Below are 18,795 nucleotides of genomic sequence, written 5' to 3'. Positions count from 1 at the left end.
TTGCATTAAGTCTTATCTACCCTGATCCACCCATTAACCCCGTCTACAGCCTCTCAAGCCTCTTCATAGTTCACAATATTTTCAAAATTTGTCATTTGCAAATTTTTAAACTGCATACCAAAATTCACAAAAAAAAAGAGGTCCTGATACTGACCCCTTCATTCCAAGCAACAACCATTTCCCACTAATCTGTTTCTTGTCACCCATCAATGTTGTATCCATGCAGCCACTTTTATTCCATGGGCTTCGATTTTGCTGACAAGTCAACCATGCTGCCATTTTATCAAACAGCTTTTGGAAGTGCTTGACGCAATCACATTCTCTTCCCTCTCTGTCCCCTCACTAAAATATTAAGTTAAGTTAGTTAAGTGCAAATTGCCTTTTAAAAAAGCTTTAATAACACATCCTTGGGTTCTAAAAGTAGAATCCATAGATAGTGGACGAATTGGTTGTGATATTCCAAAAAAATCATGGACTCTGGAACAATCCAATGGATAAATAAAACACTGCTATCCAAGAAAAGAGGAGAGAGAAAAAGGGAGCAACAATCCAGTTAGTCTGACAATCATTAGGAAAACGCTGGAATCCTTCAGCAAGAACTACCTTAATTAATCCATACTTGTGTTAAATTTTCCCTCGACTATCATTTCTACAAGCTTCCTCAGCACTGAAGTTGAACCAATTGGTCCTTAGATGCTAGTTTATCCTCACACCCTTTACTGGAACAAAATATTCATCTAATGCTTCACCTCTGCTTTCATGAACAGGTCTCCTTTTTGTTTCCTTAATTGGTTCCACATTGACTGTACCAGAACCAGCTCCTCTTTACAGCGATCCATTGCTCAATTATATTTTTGCCTGCCAACCTTTGCAATTTACCACGGCTCATTCCATTCTCAATCGGCTAAAATTGATCCTCCTCCAACTAAGAATTTATAGTCCAGACTGCTCCTGGTCTTTTTCAAACCATTTTAAAGCTTACGATACTGTGATCACTGTTTCTTAATAACACTCGCTCCACTTGACACACATGACTGCAGAATCAGATCCACTCTTTCATCTGTACCCTGCATGTGTCATACTGGCCCTCTGTTTAATTAAAAACTGATATAAAAATATAAAATACATTTCTGCAGAAGTAACTAAATGTGGACACAAGTTTCTTTCAACAAAAGTAACACTCAATACAAGGCTATCCGCTTAATAAACAGGAGGACATTGGAACATTTAGGTTATGAATTCCAGCTTTATTTAATTAAATGGGGAAACTGGGCTCTCACATTTGGATTTTAGGTTTTCTTTAACATTAAAAGCAAATCGCAAGAACAATACAGGGACAAACTACTTGAGAGACTGCAGAATGGGAATTTTGACAGATGGAAGCTGCTCCTTTCCTAAAAGGACCAAAACTCTTGTAAAATATACAAGTCTCTTGGTGACTTTATTCTCCAGGTGCAATTCTTTTCATTCACCAATATCTTCTACTTCCTGTAATATCGACAGTGATCAGTCATTCTTTTACTGGGACTGAAAAACCAACAAATCGCCTGGGCCTGGTGGTCTACACCCTAGGTGTAGATATCGAATGCACTGGGTGAGAGTCCCCAAACAAAAATGCCTAAAATCAGGAACAGTCCCAGCGGATTGGAAAGCAGCAAATATAACACAGACGATTAAGAGAGGAAGGATTAAAAAAAGGGAATTACTGGTAAGTTAGCAGTCATGGATCATCACGAAAACATTGGAATCTATTAAGAAAGTGGTAACAAGGCACTTGAAAATCATTGTACAATTTAGACAGAAACAACATGATTATATAGAAGGAAAATAGTGCTTGACAAACCTATTCTTTTTTTAAGGATGTAACCAGCAAGGTAGATAAAGGGGAACCAGTGGATATAGTATAGGTGGATATTCAAAAGGGATTCAATAAGGTGTCAATTGAGAGAAGGGCTTTTGGGTTGTGGGTGCATGGACAGAGGAATGGTTCAAGGACAGAAAACAGGCTTGGAAGAAACAAACATTTTCAGGTTGGCAAGCTGTTACTGCTGAAGTGCTGCAAGATTCAGTGCTGGGGCTAGTCGTTTATAATAATGCTTTGACACACTACACTCATCCAAGTGTGATGTTACAAAACTAGATGGGAAATAAGTTGTGAGAAACACACAAGGTGTCTGCAAAGGGAAATAGGTAGGTTTGTCCAAAGATGTACAGGTTAGGTAGACTGGCCATGCTAAATGCATGGAATTATGATTGGGGCGGACTGGGTGGGACAGGGAGGCGACTGGTTAAGATGCTCTTTTGGAGAGTTGGTGCAAATTCAAATGGGCCGTATAGTCTCTTTCTGCACTGTAGGGATTCTATGGCATGTGAGTGGGCATGAAGATGGCAAATGGAATGTAATGCAAGGAAATGTGCGTTTATTTGTTTGGTAGTGAGAATAGAACAATTTAACAGATTGAATTTAAATAAGTGAGAAAAGATTAAATGTTGATAATCCGAGGGATCTAACACAAGGAACATAAAACACATTGTACAGCAGCCAATTAGGAAAGCAAATGGTATTCTGGCCTTTATTGAAGAGGGGTGGAGTACAAAAGTGAGGGATTCTTGCTGCATTTCTATTTGCCTTAGAAAGGGTGAAATGAGGTTTCATGAGTGGCACTGTCCTCTATGGAATTAAGAACGAGGGGTGGTCTCTTTGAAACATAAGATTCTGAGGGGCTATGACATATTAGATGCTGACAGGCTGTTTGTCCTGGCTGGAGCGTATAATAAAACCAGGAAATCTCTCAGGAAGAGACAGCCATTTTCGATAAAGTTAAGAAGAAATCCCATCATTCACTAGGTTATGAATCTTTGGAATTCTCAAACCACAACTTCTCCATCACTCCAGAAGCACCTGGATGCTAAATCGCCAAGTTTATTCAAGGCTGAGATCAATAGATTTTTGTACACTGAGGAAATCAAATAATGAAGTGGAGCTGAGGGCAAGGTCAGCTGTGCTCCCATATTGCCAGACCCGATGGATATATTTGAGTTTTAAATAGAGAAGGCTTGGAGCTTAGAAGGTGTATTGCATTAATTAATCAGAGAGGAAAACTGAATATGTGAGGAGAGACTAGAGAAGTAATAAATTATTTCCACTGCAGTGGAGAGAGATAGTTAAGAGGAAGTTACTAGAATTATGAATTATTGCTACGTGGAATGCTTTATTACCGAGAATAGTTGGCATAGAGGTCACTGTGGGGAGAAAGTAGTACAGTAGGACCAGTTCTGATTGGCTGCATTGCAACAAATTGCTTTCATTTTGGTTATGTATGTCTATGGAAGGTTCATAGTACTGATGCAACTTCAGTTTTAATCATGTCTGACCTAAACAGCATAGGTCCTAAACAGAATGTAAACAACGTGACTGACCAAAAAAAACTGCTTTTTCAGTTTTGATTCATTGAGATTGAGGCAACTAGTATAAGGTATTCAATACTTTGTGGCAAAAAAGTAGTCCGACTTACCTTTTCTTCTTATCCCCACGTGGTTTTGCCGCATAATAACTGCAACAGTTAATTACAAACCTACGAAATGGGAGATTATATATACATTGTAAGTAATAGCAGCTGCCTTGGATAGTAAATTACAACACAGCACAATCCAAGTTGACTATTTAACAAATCAGTTTACTTTTACTTAATTAGGAAAATCTGAGTCTCAAGGATGCCTAGCTTGCAACATACTGTCCAGGGTGGCTACTATTATTTAAACACAAGCACTTTCACTTTGGAACTTAGCTTTGTAATTTCTGCAGATTTCACAATTTAGTCTTTGCCAGATGCGCTGCTCAGTATTGCAGGAACATGAAAATGCTAATAATTGGAAAATCTTGTTTGAACTACAAATTCTAGATTTTAATGGGAAGAACTATTTATAAAGATCCAACCACACCCCTCTACCTGCAAAAAGAAAAATCTGCATATCCTAACTCCTGATGTAAACAATTATTGCAGAGCACCACAGCTTACAACTGGATAAGCATGGGAAAAACTTTTGTTGTATTGCCCAGCTTTTAAAGCCAGACTGAATAAAGGAAAGATTTCTTACTGTTGAGATAATTCCACTTAGAAATAAATCAATAAAGTCCAGAAACAAACAGCAGGGTTTGTGCTGAACACTAACTTGCTTGTAGTCTTCACAATACTGGTGTAGCCAGGGGCCAAGTAAAATTCAGCCAATGTAAATTGCATAAACTTCAACACCATGTTGCAGACAGAGCCAAAATTCCAGGTATCCCACCAGCTGGTTAAAATCCCAACAGAGGGTTCCTAAAAAGTCCAGTTGTATGCTTTCTTTTCTTCATCTACAAATATCAATAGTCCACATTTTCATCTTGGTATAAATATAATTAATTTTATGATGGTAACAATGGTAAAACTAGCAGTTTTTGCTATCATTATGCCATTGAAATTGACAGCAACTTCTAGAGTCCTCCCAGAACAAAACAGAATTCTACATTATTCCAGAGGCTGTTCAGGCACTTTTAGACTGCAAATAATAGATCAACTGAACTGATGAAAATGTCCACTCCTGTGCTGTCATTCCTACTGTAAAAAATCCTTGAAAAAATTGAAAGTTACTAAACTCAGTAATTACTGAGAAACCCCTTCAGATGCTAATTTTATATTTACAGAAAGTCAATTTCTCCATTCTTTTAAAAACAGATCAATTTTTAAGGTTGTTTAGCTTTATTTTAGTTGCTGTCTTATCCAATCATCATTTATTTTGTCATCTGAAAACTGAAAATGAAAGAGAAGGGTATCAAGTGCTTTTGGTTTGCAGTATGTGAATACTGGAATGTCATTGGCTGCTTTTTGACATCACTGCTACTGCACATCAAGGGACCTCTCCCCTGCTTCTTGATTCAGCGGCAGGTTTAAACAGTCATTTGGAAAAGGGGAAAGACCGTGTCAAAGATCACTAGATCTTTGAAAGCCGATTTAATCAAGCAAGGCAAGTTGCTTCACCTCTGACTGCAAAACCTGCCCATCAGCAAAACCTTCCAATTATTTTCTCCTGTGTCTACCCCAAAAGAAGTCATAGAAAGAGAAGCTTTCAAGTTGCTATCACAACTCTACCACTCTGACTCAATTATTCCCATTCCTATAGGACAATATGTCAGCTGCTCACTGAAGACCTCCCACGTTACTGTGGTAAATTACAAAAGCAGTCTTTAGAGGTCATATCACAAGCGCTAACTTTCCAAGAGATCAAATTACAAACACAGACAAATTGTCAACAACAGAAAAGATATCCATCAGGTGGATGAAAAAGTAATTTGGAGAGGAAATTAAAAAGCTATGCTGAGAGACTCCCCAGGATGCCAAATTCAAATATGAAAAGTGAGTGCAATCTGGGAGACTCTAAGCTTGCACCATGACCAGCCAATGTGGAAAAAAAAACTGAGGCAAACTGCTCATTGGAGTTGAAGGTAAAATTTAACGTTTAGTTTGCAAGTTCTTTATTCTATACCAGAGAGTATTCATTAGAAATTGTTGACACACCACAGATGAATTTCTGTAAATACCCTTTTATATAAAACAGATAAATGTACTTCACGTATTTACTTAAATATCTACCAACATGCAATGTAAAGCTTTTTACAGTGTTTTTTTTAAACAAGTTTGAAACTCAGGCTCTAATTTATCAAATACAACACATCTTAGTGTAACTTCTAGCTTTTTGCTCATCAGTTGCAGGTGGTACTCTGACTCAAAGCGATTGCTGAGATTAAAATGAGACAACATATTTACCTCCCTACCCCATCCCTGCTTTCCATCCACAACAAAGAAATGCTGTACGTTTGGGTTCATCTTACTTTCTTCTGGTAGTTATTCCAACTGACCGTGCTGCACAGGCCTTTCCATACAAAACTTCTGGCTTTCCCATGATGCTGAAGTGTGGCATTTCACTCATTTGGATTTTAGCAAATGACCAATAAGTGGTAACCACCGAAGTAAAGCACAACACAAGCAGCAAATAAAACTCTTTCTTAGATATGCTATTTTGAATTTCCCTCAGTCATGATTTAGTAACTATAATTTTGAGAGGTTGACATCTTTGACTTTTAATAGGTAACACCAGTGTCTTCTTGTCCAATCCTACCACTGTTGGCCTAGCACCAGGTATATACCTCGAGTTGCCATTTTCTTTTCCTCACTAGCTACACACTGAAGCTATTTAATGAGAACTGCAAAAACACTTTCTGCTGTGGGTATTTTTTTTAAAAAAAGGTTTTTTTCCAACATCACCACCATTCCGCCATATGCCTCAGGGTCTGATTCTTATTTACCTCTTTGCAGGGTGTCTCACCATTCACTTGGTAATTGTTTCTCGTGGAATCCACTGCCAGCATTTAAATTGTTCATTCTACCATCTTCCTACATTTCCAACCCCCAGTGGCAAAAATATTATCAACCACATAAACAATGGACACCATCTCTAAAAAGGGACCTCGTACGTTATAGTTCAACCCAAGAAATAAAACACTACAACCTGCAAGGCTTCGGGCATTATTCCAAAGAGGAATAGATAAACAGATACAACAACAATTACAGCAGAAATACATACATCTAGCCCAACTTCACTTCAAAGGGCTCCATCACCAGAGAGGATAGGGTGTTTTCTGTGGGTGATGAGAAAAATTTCACTCTATTAATGACATTACAGTTCCGGTAGACCCACCTTTTGTTTCTTCACTTGCCCTATCACACACTGTTTTTCCTTACCCTCCGACTCCAACCTTGCTTTTTTTTTTGCTGACTGTGTACTTACTATGTACCTACAAATTGTTCAATCTGGAACTTCTTCCAGTTCTAACCAAAGGTTGTCAACTTGAAGCGTTAACTGTTTCGCTCTTCAAAGATGCTGTCTTCCCAGAATATTTACATATTTATTTTCACAATGCTGCTTTCCTCCATAGCATTTATCAAAATGATCACTTATTTAAAAAACACATTTGAGCATTGACAAATAGTTACCATGAAGATCTATTTAACCACGTGACTCCAGTGTCACAAAATTGTTGTTGACTCTCAACTGCCCTCCAAGGGCAACTAGGGACGGGCAATAAATGTTGGCCAGCCAGCGACACCCATGTCTCATAGATAAATAATGGTTTTAATCACAGTCTCCCAGGGGAGACTCAGATTTGACAGTCTTAGGATTGGCTGCAAGACCCCTTTAAATGTGCATGATTTGCTTTTGTCTGAACTCTGAAGTTATACTGCTTGCACCAGAACCTGCAAAATAGTAAGCGTCTTAATCATTTTGGTGCCTGTATCCCTGCTATTTGAATCCCTATGGCCCTCAGCAAGTCTCTCCCCTGTCCCTCACTCCACCAATTTTCACTCTGGGTTGCACAAAACATGAAGCCTTAAAGTGGACTCACAGCAGGAAAGCTTGGGAAACACCGAAGAACTTCCCTTAACCTTTATATAGCATTGTATTGTCTTTCTTTTCTTCACTTAAAAACAAGATCGGCCATTATTTGTGAGCCATCAGGAAGCAGTGACACCATGGATAAAGGAAATAAATGCTTAATCCTAGACTACAAGCTAGAAAATGTTAGTACCATTGCATAATGTTGCTAATCTTACTGCAGCTATGCAATACTTACCGGCATGCTGATTTGACATGCAAACCATCTTCAGAGTGGTGTGCACAAACTGAGGGTGGAAGGAAGGAAGGAACAATCTTTGCCAAAATGCACTTAGGGGGATTAGATGCAGATTCATCTGTGTTGCCTCTCCATAAACGAATAATGCTGGTACTTTGGAAAACTAAGTCTCAAAATTCACCCCTTCACCAGTTACACTTAAGTTGTATTGTGTGAAAACTATGCCATCTCATTCTAATACGCATTACTCTCTCACAAGGTTTTCTAATTACATGATTAGAATGTGTACACAAGCATATATTTGTTTCAAATCTAGCTAGATGGATCAAAAAATTGTATTGTTTTTAACATATCCAAACTAAAATACGATGCAAGAGAATTTAAGGATCTAATGGAGAGCCACAGAAAAGTTGAAAACCTCCAATCCGAAGTAATTTTAAGTCAGGAGTTTCACTATCAGAATGTCTTATATGCTACTTGCTATAAAAACACAAACCAATGAAACATCTTATTTTCTGCCCCTTACCCCTCTGCTTCTCTTGATTCACTAAAGTTATTTCCTACTTTTCAAGTCACTGCAACCTTTTCTTCGGTAGTTTATTCCGCATTCATTAGTTTTAGGAGATGAAATGAAAAGGCAGCTAACTTGGCACATAAGTGCATGTGCAGATATTATCTAAACTCAGCGTTTCTGGAATATCAGAGGAAATTGCAGCAGTTCCTATGCAGTTAAAAAAAAACACAGCAAGGAATATAAATCTGAAGATATGAGTCACCACGAGTTACTCTGCTGCATCTAGCAGGACCAGTGGCAGGTCTGGAGTATTCGACTGCCCAGTCCCCTAAAGAGTAAACGGTAAAGAATTTTAAAATGACAGCAGAAATAGCAGGGAGCATACTTTCAAATGCAAAAATAACCCCACCGAGTGTGACAAAAATAACTCCAATGCCACAAAGCACAAACATTTATTTAGTATCAGCTTATCACAAGTCACATATGCCTCAGAAAAAAGAGAGGACCAGGCTCCATTGCAGTCTTGATCAAGGTGACAGAATAGGTTAATATTTTCAGAAGTGTAGTCTTTTGGATGAGGTTTTAATGGAGAATTTGACTGCTTATTCAGATAGATCTAAATGATGCCAGAGAATTATTCTGAGAAGAGTGCAGCATTCTCCCAGTGTTCTGGCCAACATTCCTGCCTTTGTCAGTAATGCCAAAAAGAGGGAATTAAATCATTAGTTTGGTTGCTGATGGTAAAACTGGAGTGCAAATTAGTTGCTGTGTTTAAATTACACTTAAAGTTGTAAAGCAACTTCCAATATCTGGAAGAGAAAGGCACCATACAAATGCAATCTCTGTACTGTGGAATTCAGCACATAACCTACAAGATTATGCAAAAATAGCATTACACTTTACATGAATATCTATAGAGATAACAATCACATGGCCACTTAAACCCCATGTTTGCTTTCTCCCTTTAAAAAAAATCAAAAAATAAATAATGCTTTATTGGCACAAAACTTACTAAAAATCTAAAAATACTATTCTGTACATAATGAATTTCTGACAATATTATTAAATTGAAGCCAATATCCTGAGCACATTGGTGGTAAAAGGCTGCTTTAAATTTGGCACAAAACAGAAATCAATTGTAAAAGGGGTCCAGAGTGACCCTATAACAAGATTTAAACTTAATTTCAAAAATTTGAAACATGACATGACAGTAAATCAGGATTAATTCTGTCGACATATCCAAGGGTGGAACTGTTTCAGAAGTGTAAAGATACTTAAATATTTGAAAATCTACAGCATTTAAATATACATGCAAAGTACCATGACCAATAGAAAAATATAGCACAGCACATTCTTATCTTTCGCCATTTTAACAACTTCCAGATGCTGAGATTAAACCATGATTTTCATCAGTTCTTTGCCAAGTTCACCACATAGGTAAGCCTCAATGCAACGAGCATAACGGTGCACATGCTGCACACAAAATATATCAGTGACATCGTATTTAAAAAGGGAACCTCAGCTGCAGTTTCCTGACAGGAAAATGCTATTTTGCTGACTCCATGAAGTGAAATTATTCAAATCAAAAAGAAATTTGTAGTATGCTGTTGAATACTAATCAGCTTTAGATGTACAATACAAATTCAATAAAACAACATCAGACACCTGAAATGTTAATCCTACTTATGTCTTTCCATGGATGGAAATTGTCCTGCTGAGTGTTTCCAGCACTTCCCATTTTAGATTTGCGGTATTTTTCTTTTCGGTTTTGCTTAATTCACTGCCCCATCTCTGCTAGAACAGCTCACTTCCTTGAAGACAGTCTGCTCTTCAACATGATTTTCATATTTTATCCCCTTCACCTCCAACGCAATCCACTTTTCATCGTGTTTGATCGCATGTTGAATAAAAATCCTCTCAGCAACTGAGCTCCACTCAACTCATTCCACATGATTTAATTCCACCTTTCCTGTTTCAGATATACTCATGATGCACTATCTTAGTGATGTTCAGAGTTACTCTAACAATGTCTCCTGCTGCTTTAAGATACAACTTAATTGAATACATGCTCTTACCTTTTCTCTTCAGCAGCATTGACAAAAGGTCTGCCAAAGGGTCACAAAACCCAAGATGTTAACCCTACTTTCCTTAGTGTATAGATGCTGTTTGATTTGAATATCAATCTTGCGCAATAACCTTCCACTATTTTGGATATTATTCTGCCAGTGATAGTGCTTAAACTAAATTGGAGGATGTACCATTTCATAAAGATTAGAAATTATACCACATATGAACGCAAATGTAATTGCATTGAATTCATGAGGCAAATCATGAGTCCTTGGCAGATCAGATTGGATAAGTGTGTTAAGTGTGAAAAATTTGATTTACTGAACATACGCTTAAGTTACTCTGCTTACAGGCATTCTGTCTCCTGAGTCAGATGACTGTCTTTGCTGTGTGACACGTAGGGAGAGGTATGCTGGACCAGAAATATGCAACAGATATACTGTTGCTCAGTGGGTTTTACAACAAGTATTTTATTTTATTCACGAGATAAATATTTTGTGAGCGTTCACTAAACCCATTGCTGCATGGTGCTTAGAAAAATTAAAGGATTCCATTCATTTGCAGTCTAGAGACACACTATTTTAATGACCCAAGGCTCAGAATGTCTGTTACCTCTAAATGACCCAACTGGCTACTGATCAGAATGCAACTGATTTCAAGAATGCAGAGCAATTAAATTTAGAGAAATCTGACTATGCTTTAGCAAAATACATTATACCAAAAACAAACAACAATCCTGCCCTTTTAAAACAGCACAATCTCTTTAACTTTTAAGGGTCCTTAACTATGAACAGCGTGCAAGATAATCTTTGGCATGAAGAAAAACTTAGAACAAACATTGTTTAATTGCTGTGCCTTGGGAGTATCTTTCAATTTCATCTACTACTGTGATTTGAAAGATAGACAATTATATCTGCTTCTAGCACTATATCAATTGCACTTTGCAACTATTAGTTGATACAAGATCTAAACTTTTTTTTTCCCAAAATCATCCATCTGCATAAAGCTATCCCCAATGAAATCAAGTATTAAATAAATGAGAAACAATGGCGCGTGCTGCAACAGAGCATTAATATCCCAACAGACCTTTGCACCAATTCATTGCAACTCCAGACAGTTCAAGTATTATTTTATTTTGAAACTATAATAATGGCCTATTTTATCTGGCTTCAAAAATGCTTCTGCATTTCTCAGCGGAAGGACAAACAGTATTTTGATGTCAATAAATATAGTTTCCACCACTTAGAAAACTACTCTTGCAGTATGCAAATATCTTTCCTATCTCTCCAAACAATTTCTCATTTTCTGTACTTTAAGTCTCTATTAAAACCTCCCCATGACCTTCTCTGTGCCATGGAGAGCAAAGCAAATTTCCCCCAGTAAAGCACTGATCTTTAATTAATGTTGATTAAGAAGAAAAGGCTCTTTCAATCCATTAGTTCTGTTATTTATTTCATTCAATGTTTTGCAACCCCCCCCAATTTACTTAATTCATTTTTTCCTCCTTTTGTTAACTTTTTCTTAAATTAATGGCGTCCTCAAAAATTCTGCCTATAGCTAATTTAAACTCATTACCCTTTTCATTCATTTTCACTTTTAACAACCCAGTCTTCTTCCCCATTTGTCCAAACATTTCTCAATTTTCCTCTCCACCCTAATGGACTTTTGTCATTAGTTAGAATAATGCAGTAACCTCTTTCTGCCTAAACCTTTGTTTTGAGATCCTCGGGCAACTTTTTTTCTCTCAATCCCAATAAGCCTCCTTCTAAATTCCATGTGTCCACAATCCAAACCTGTTCCACCTTCCTTATACACAAAATTAACTCATCACTTTCAGCTGTACATTTTCTATCCGAACCTTCAGAGTTTTGGTCTAATCAGTCTTGCCCTAAAGAGTGCAACTCGTCTCGACTCCCTACGTACTAACCAATCTTCTACGGTTTACATCTGTAAAATGTAAGTGCCGGTCGTTTTCAGTTTTCACAGAATAAAAGTCACGAAATTTGATCAAAAACAGGAAAAGTACCAGAATACTTTTCATAAAGCTGAATGATTTTATTAACCAGAAATAAGTGGCCTCTCCTACATTACATAAACACCCCATATGTTATAAAACCCACTGGACAACAGTACATCTGCTGAGTATTTCTGGTCCGTGTTGATATGCACGATCTTTTTGGAAATCCTCTCCACTTGGAACTGGTAGTTTGTGGTGTCAACGATAACCATGATGTGGAGATGCTGCAACGCCGGCATCTCTACATCATATTTCTCATCCGTTATAGTTCTCCCTATGTATTACACAGCAAAGACAGTCATCTGACTCAGGAGGCAGAATGTCTGCAAGCAAAGTGAACTTATGTTCAGCAAATCTAATTTTTCCGACTAAAATATTTAGAAAGCCAATTTGACCTGCAAGGGGCTCAGGACTTAAAGAATTCAACAAAATCACACCTGCACATTCGTACATGGTAAAATGCTCCCATCTCTGAAGTAGTACATCTTCAAACTTAGTTTGAGGGAAAAAAAATTAGGATAAATACTATTAAAAGATAAAAAGGTTACAGAAAATTGTATATTTGGAAATTTACAGAACATGAAATTGCAAGGATTACATCAAAATGGTCAGGATCTTAAGTGCATATTTTTTAGTTAATACAATTTTGAAGTATTCCATTGATCCAGATAATTTAACCAGTGGAACTGAATTTCATAGCTTCTTGCACAATAATTTGATGTCAAAGTCAGTCACCTACAACTTTTAATTTAACAGTGTGCAAATATTTCAATTTGATTCTTGAATTTGGATTCCACATCTCATCACCTTCAAAAGCCACTGATTTACAAATGGGGTGATTTAAATATTTTAGCATTAAATTCCTACTTTCCCATTTTACGTTGATTTAAATCAAATTATTGTATAGCTCCAATTCAGTTCAAGAAATGACCTTGAAATTTCAAAGTTAGTTGTGTTACGTACTCCTGAAGACGCAGTACCAGACCTAAAGAGAACAGAATTAGCATCCACACATCCCTTTTTTTGAACGTGTAGATTGTGTGCCAAAATTTGAGAGATAGAAAGTTTGGAACACGTGGAATCTTACCTATCCACTGCTCAGTCAATAATCGTGTCATACTAATATTATTGCAGAGATTGCCCAACCTATAATTGTTAACCATATTACATAATAGGATCCCTTCAGTGTAGGAGGCGGCCATTTGGTTTGCACCGAATCTCCCACAGAGCACTTTAACCAAATCCCCACTGCCACCACCCCCCCCAACTCCTTTATCCCCAAAATCTTAAGAATGTACTCCGCTAATCCCCCTAACCTACACATCTAGGGATACTAAGGAGAGATTTAGCACGGCCAATCCACCTAACTTGCACTTCTTTGGACTGTGGGAGGAGACCAGAACACTAGAGGAAACCCACGCAAACGTGGGGAGAACATACAAACTCAACTCCACACAGACAGTCACACAAGACCAGAACTGAACACAGGTCCCTGATACTGAGAGGCAGCAGTGCTAATCACTGTACAAGTGTAATTTGAAAGAGATCTGACAAAACTCTTATAAGTTATTACACTTCTGGAATGAGGATAGGTTACCCTGGGTAGTTTCTTCAAAGAAAATGAGATTTTTTTGTGTGTAAAGTGTATTTATGTATTAAAAATAGCCTTACTCAGCACATGCAAATTTAACTGAAAATTAGCTCAGTTCCCCCACTTAACTACCAAAGAAAACACAACACGTCAACACCCAGATTCAAAGGTGATAAGTGAGCCCTTGAGGTAGATTAAGCTGAGTTACAGATTACATACTGGCGGCTGAAGGACAAAAATTGGGGCACTTGAGACAGGTAGGGGACTAGCTGGCTCTTAAAGTTAGCCAAGCCAGATCAGATGTATCCAAGGATACAAAGGGAAGTAGGGATGGAAATTGCAGAGACACTGGTCACAATTTCCCAATCCTGCTTTGATTCAGGAAAACAGGACAGGAGAACTGCAAATTTCAACCCATTCTTCAGAAGAGGGTTAATAATAAACAAGCAACTACAGGCCATTTTACCCTCAGTGGTGAGAAACAATAGCCAGTGTAAAACTGTCATTTGAATAAATGCAGAGTAATTAAGAAAAATCGCCATGGATCTATTATGGGGAAATCATGTTTAATATGATAATTTTTTTGCTTAAGAGAAGATTGAGGAGAATAATGCGACTCTATGGTATAGGTGGACTTACAAAGGACATCTAATAAAGTGTCAACTCTGGATACCAAGTTTTAGGAAGGATGTGAAGGGTTTGGAGTGGGTGCAGAAAAAATTGAAAATGGTTCCAAGGTTGAGGGATTTCAGTTACATTAATAGACTGGTGAAGCTGGAGAAAGAAAAAGTTGAGAGGAATTTGACAGATGTCCAAAATCATGAGAGGTTTAGACCAAGTAGATTGGGAGAAACTGTTCCCATTAGCACCAGATTCAAGAAACCAAGCACGGCAATTTAGGTCAACTGACACAAGCAAAGGAAAAACATTTTTAAAATGCAGCAATTGGTTAGAACGTTGAATACACTGCTTGAATATGTGGTGAAGGCAGACTCAATCGTGGCTTTCAAAAAGTGATTGCATAAAAAAAAGTTTAATTTACAAAAAGGACTACCAGGAATGAGCAAAGCTGGTCTTAAAAAGAGCCAAAAAGGGCAAGTCAGATTAAAAGGTCTTCTTCTGGATTGCAACCATTTTACAATTCTAGATTCCTCTAACACGGTGTCAACTATGGCACTTCACATTCAAGTCAGCAAGCTGTGCACAAAAGTTCTACTCCAGACTTTGAGTAGAAACACTAACTCCTGACAAAACTATAAAGCATGGTTGAACATCAATGGTGTCAGATGGAGTTCTTCCTTTACCAAGGGGGTTACAAGTTTCTAAAATACCAGTCTAAAGCCAGTCCATAATTCATTCCCTTTAAAGTACTCCCTCCAGTTGTGGTATATTGACAGATTGTTTCACGGAGGGATATTTTTGAAGTAATTCTGTCATAGCGTGGAGGATTAGAGCATGCAAAGAGTTTTAAAGAATAACTTCAGGAGAAACAAGTCCATTAATATTTCAATGCACTGTGCCAAAAACTGTTGCTAACCCAGTCATGCATGCATGCTTACTAGGCATTACTGATCAAATATGAAATGTGACCAGGTCTTCATACTTAAATTTATAATACCAAAGGGCATGACCATTTCAGACTAGATTATGTAATTTACTAAAATCATCAGGGTGCATTTATATTCTCGTTAAAGTTGCATAATCCCATGCAAGAAAGCAAGCAGTATTCTCAATGCTATATTCTTTCATTTCCACAGAGGACCTTAATGGAAAACAGTTATCGATTGCTCAAATCTATGATGCTGTAACTGATAACCATCATGCAATGCTACACAGATATCACCCAACGTCACAAGGAGAGCAAAGTTCATCCATGAGTGCATCAGTTTTCTGTCTGGCTTTTATAAAGCACTGCTAATCTCATTTGCTTTAAAACTTAGTTCATAAAAAAACACATTGCTTGTGATGGGGGGTGGGGAGGAAGAGGGCCTATATTCTCCTAGAATCCAACTATTCCACTCCCCAAGATATCAGATAACTGACAGCAAAAAGTACCACCAACATAACTGTGGATACAACAACTTATTTCTATAACATCTGTGAAGTGATAAGTCATCCCAAAGACCTTCCCCTCATTCTCTGTAATATCCTCCAGCCATGATGTGAGACCTGGTGTTGTGAGACTTCATATTGTATGCTCCAGCCCACAGCTTTAAAAGACACTATGATAGAAAGCCATAAGGAGGTATTAGCTGGGATAATTAAATGTTTGGGCAAAGAGGTAGTAGATTTTAAAGCAGTATCTTAAAGGAGGAAGAAGTGTAGGGAAGATACCCAGAGTTTAGGTTGGACTTAAGGGCATAGCCTCCAATGGCAGAGTAAATAAAATTGGGGTGCTCAAGAAGCCAAAATCAGAGGAATGCAGATATCTCAGATGGCTGTGGACTGGAGGATACAGTAAGAAGTCTCACAACACCAGGTCTCACATCATGGCTGGAGGATAACACAGAGAGTGAGGGGAGGCCGTGGGAGGTGGCGGGGGGGGGGGTTTGAAAACACGATTGGAATTTTAAAAAACAAGACATTACTTGATTGGAAACAATATAGCTCAGCGAGTCCAGAAGTAATAACTGAATGGGACTTGGTGATGAAAGTTAAAACATGAATGATGACCTCAAGTTTAAGAGGGCAAAATGTGGGAGACCATGAGGCTAATATTTGTATTTTCTCATCGACAGGATTTACCAGGCTCTTTCACGAAAGTTGAGTTACAATCAAATTTTGTTCCCAACTGAAGATACTGCATAAAACACTGCACCTAACTGATAGCAAAGACTGAATTAGAAGTAATATTCTCAAAAGTCTGGGAATGCAAAATCCGAACGCACCTATTCTTCACTAGTTCAACACCTGAGTTCATTCACTGCCTGAACAGAAAAGCGCCACAAAGGCGTGCAGCTAACTTCACGCTATTGCCACTTTGAGTTCTACTGATGGAGGTGTATCACAAGAAAAGATCTTCAGATCCATAACGAGACATTTCACTGTGCAAGTGTAAATCTGTCAATAGAATTACTAGCCGGACACATCCTCAAGAAGCATTTGTTGGGTGGGGCGGGGGAACTCTGCAACTATTTAATAAAGACAATTATTTAAATTCCTACTTCTCACCTCTCTGGCTTAACTGATGAATATCGTGTTGGAGTAAAAATATATTCCCTATTAATGTGCTGCTCTCCTCCCGTACGTGAACAGTTGGCATACAAATACACCAAGAATAAATGAGTGGGAAATGCAAACACACATAAATTGGACATAACTGATCGATCATCAGCACACAGTATTACAACGAAGTTGTACATGCAGGCAGATGTCTATCTGCATTCCGTGGCACTGGTTGTGAAGCCCCTGTGTTTTGTTTAGTAGGTGGGTGATTTTGTTGTTGCACTGACCGGGTCCGTAGAATTTCTTCCCTTTGGTCACATCGAAGACTTTGCCGTTGACGGCGAGCAGGAGCCGCGGGTTCTGAAGCCCGTCGTACTCACGCAGCTGTTCCAGGCTGAAATCACGTTTCTTCATCTTGGGCAGCTCGGGCTCCTTGCACTCGGTCTCCGAGCCGGCCCTCCTCCTCCGGTACAGTCTGTACACCCCGAGCAAAGCCAGCAGCAGTAGACAGACATTAAACACTAACCCACCGACACCGAAGCCGGCCATCCCGGCCGCTTCCTCCTCCTCTAGGGACGGGCCACCCCCCTCGCCGCCACCATTCCCTTCCACATTGTCCGCCATAATACACGTTAGCAACCCCACTGGTCGCGCGTACCCACTCCAGTATAATGGCGTCCCATTGGTAGCGTCTCCGCCAATCAAACGCCGAGTCCGCAGGGCCTGACGGGAATTGTAGTCCTCCAGTTAGAACGGGCGAAGAACCCAGCGCGCAGGCGCGTGCTGTCCGGCGCCACCGCGCAGGCGCGTGTTGGCTCAGAGTTGGATACGTGGCGCCTCTTCTGAAAGGGGCACGTGCAGCGCAGACTGTCCTGGGGCAATGTATCGGACTGAGTCCCCTGTCTGGCAGCATGAGGATCTCTTTCACACCTTATGTGGCATAGCGGCATAGGAAGAATTTAATGCATTTAAAGCAAACCAGTTATTACCTAGAATCATATAATGATACATTTAGTAGACAGATATTTTAGATGAACGTGGAATCTTTTGACCTAATTTTATTGGTGGACTAATTCATTCCTCATACTTTATTAATTTAAAATATATTTCAGTATATTTAGCACTGCTGCCTCGTAGCACAAGGGTAGTCATGATGTAGAGATGCTGGCATTGGACTGGGCTAAACACAGTAAAAGTGCAGTCAGAAGTCTCACAACACCAGGTTAGAGTCCAACCAGTTTATTTGGTAGTAATCTCACAAGCTTTCGGAAACGGTGTTCCTTTGTCAGGTGTGGAAGGTTCGAACCTATAAACTTTCAGATTACTATCAGGTAAACTGGTTGGACTCTAACCTGGTGTTGTGAGACTTCTGACTGCACAAGGGACCAGGGTTCAATTCCAGACCTGGGTGACTGTGTGGAGTTTGCATGTTCTCCCTTACATGGGTTTCGTCCAGGTGCTCCAGTTTCCTGTCACAGTCCAAAGACGCGCGGGTTAGGTTGATTGGCCATGCTAAATTGTCCCTTAGTGTCCCAAGATGATGTGGAGATGCCAGTGTTGGACTGGGGTGGGCACAGAAGTCATACAACACTTAACTTAGGTTAAAGTCCAACAGGTTTATTGGTAGCATGAACTTTCAGAGCACTGCCCCTCACCTGATGAAGGGGCAGCGCTATGAAAGGTCATGCTACCAAATAAATCTGTTGGATTTGAACCTGGTTTTAGACTTCTTGTTGTCCCAAGATGTGTACATTAGGGGGATTAATGGGGTA

At 38.9% G+C, this 18,795-nt stretch overlaps 1 protein-coding gene across 1 annotated transcript in view; it reads right to left on the bottom strand.

Annotated features, from left to right (window-relative positions):
* Positions 1-17,670, bottom strand: part of LOC145346525 (membrane-associated progesterone receptor component 2-like) — a 35,376-nt gene extending 17,706 nt beyond the window's left edge. The window contains exon 1 of the mRNA XM_080193903.1: positions 17,311-17,670. Coding sequence (XP_080050029.1) covers positions 17,311-17,647 — 337 coding nt within the window. The 5' untranslated portion in view covers positions 17,648-17,670. The remainder of the gene's footprint in view (positions 1-17,310) is intronic.
* Between the last annotated feature and the right edge of the window lie 1,125 nt (positions 17,671-18,795).

Source organism: Carcharhinus amblyrhynchos, chromosome 1 (genome assembly GCF_965287045.1).
Source record: "Carcharhinus amblyrhynchos chromosome 1, sCarAmb.v2.hapA, whole genome shotgun sequence".
NCBI classification, from domain to species: domain Eukaryota; kingdom Metazoa; phylum Chordata; class Chondrichthyes; order Carcharhiniformes; family Carcharhinidae; genus Carcharhinus; species Carcharhinus amblyrhynchos.
This window is presented reverse-complemented; position numbering and strand designations above follow the sequence as displayed.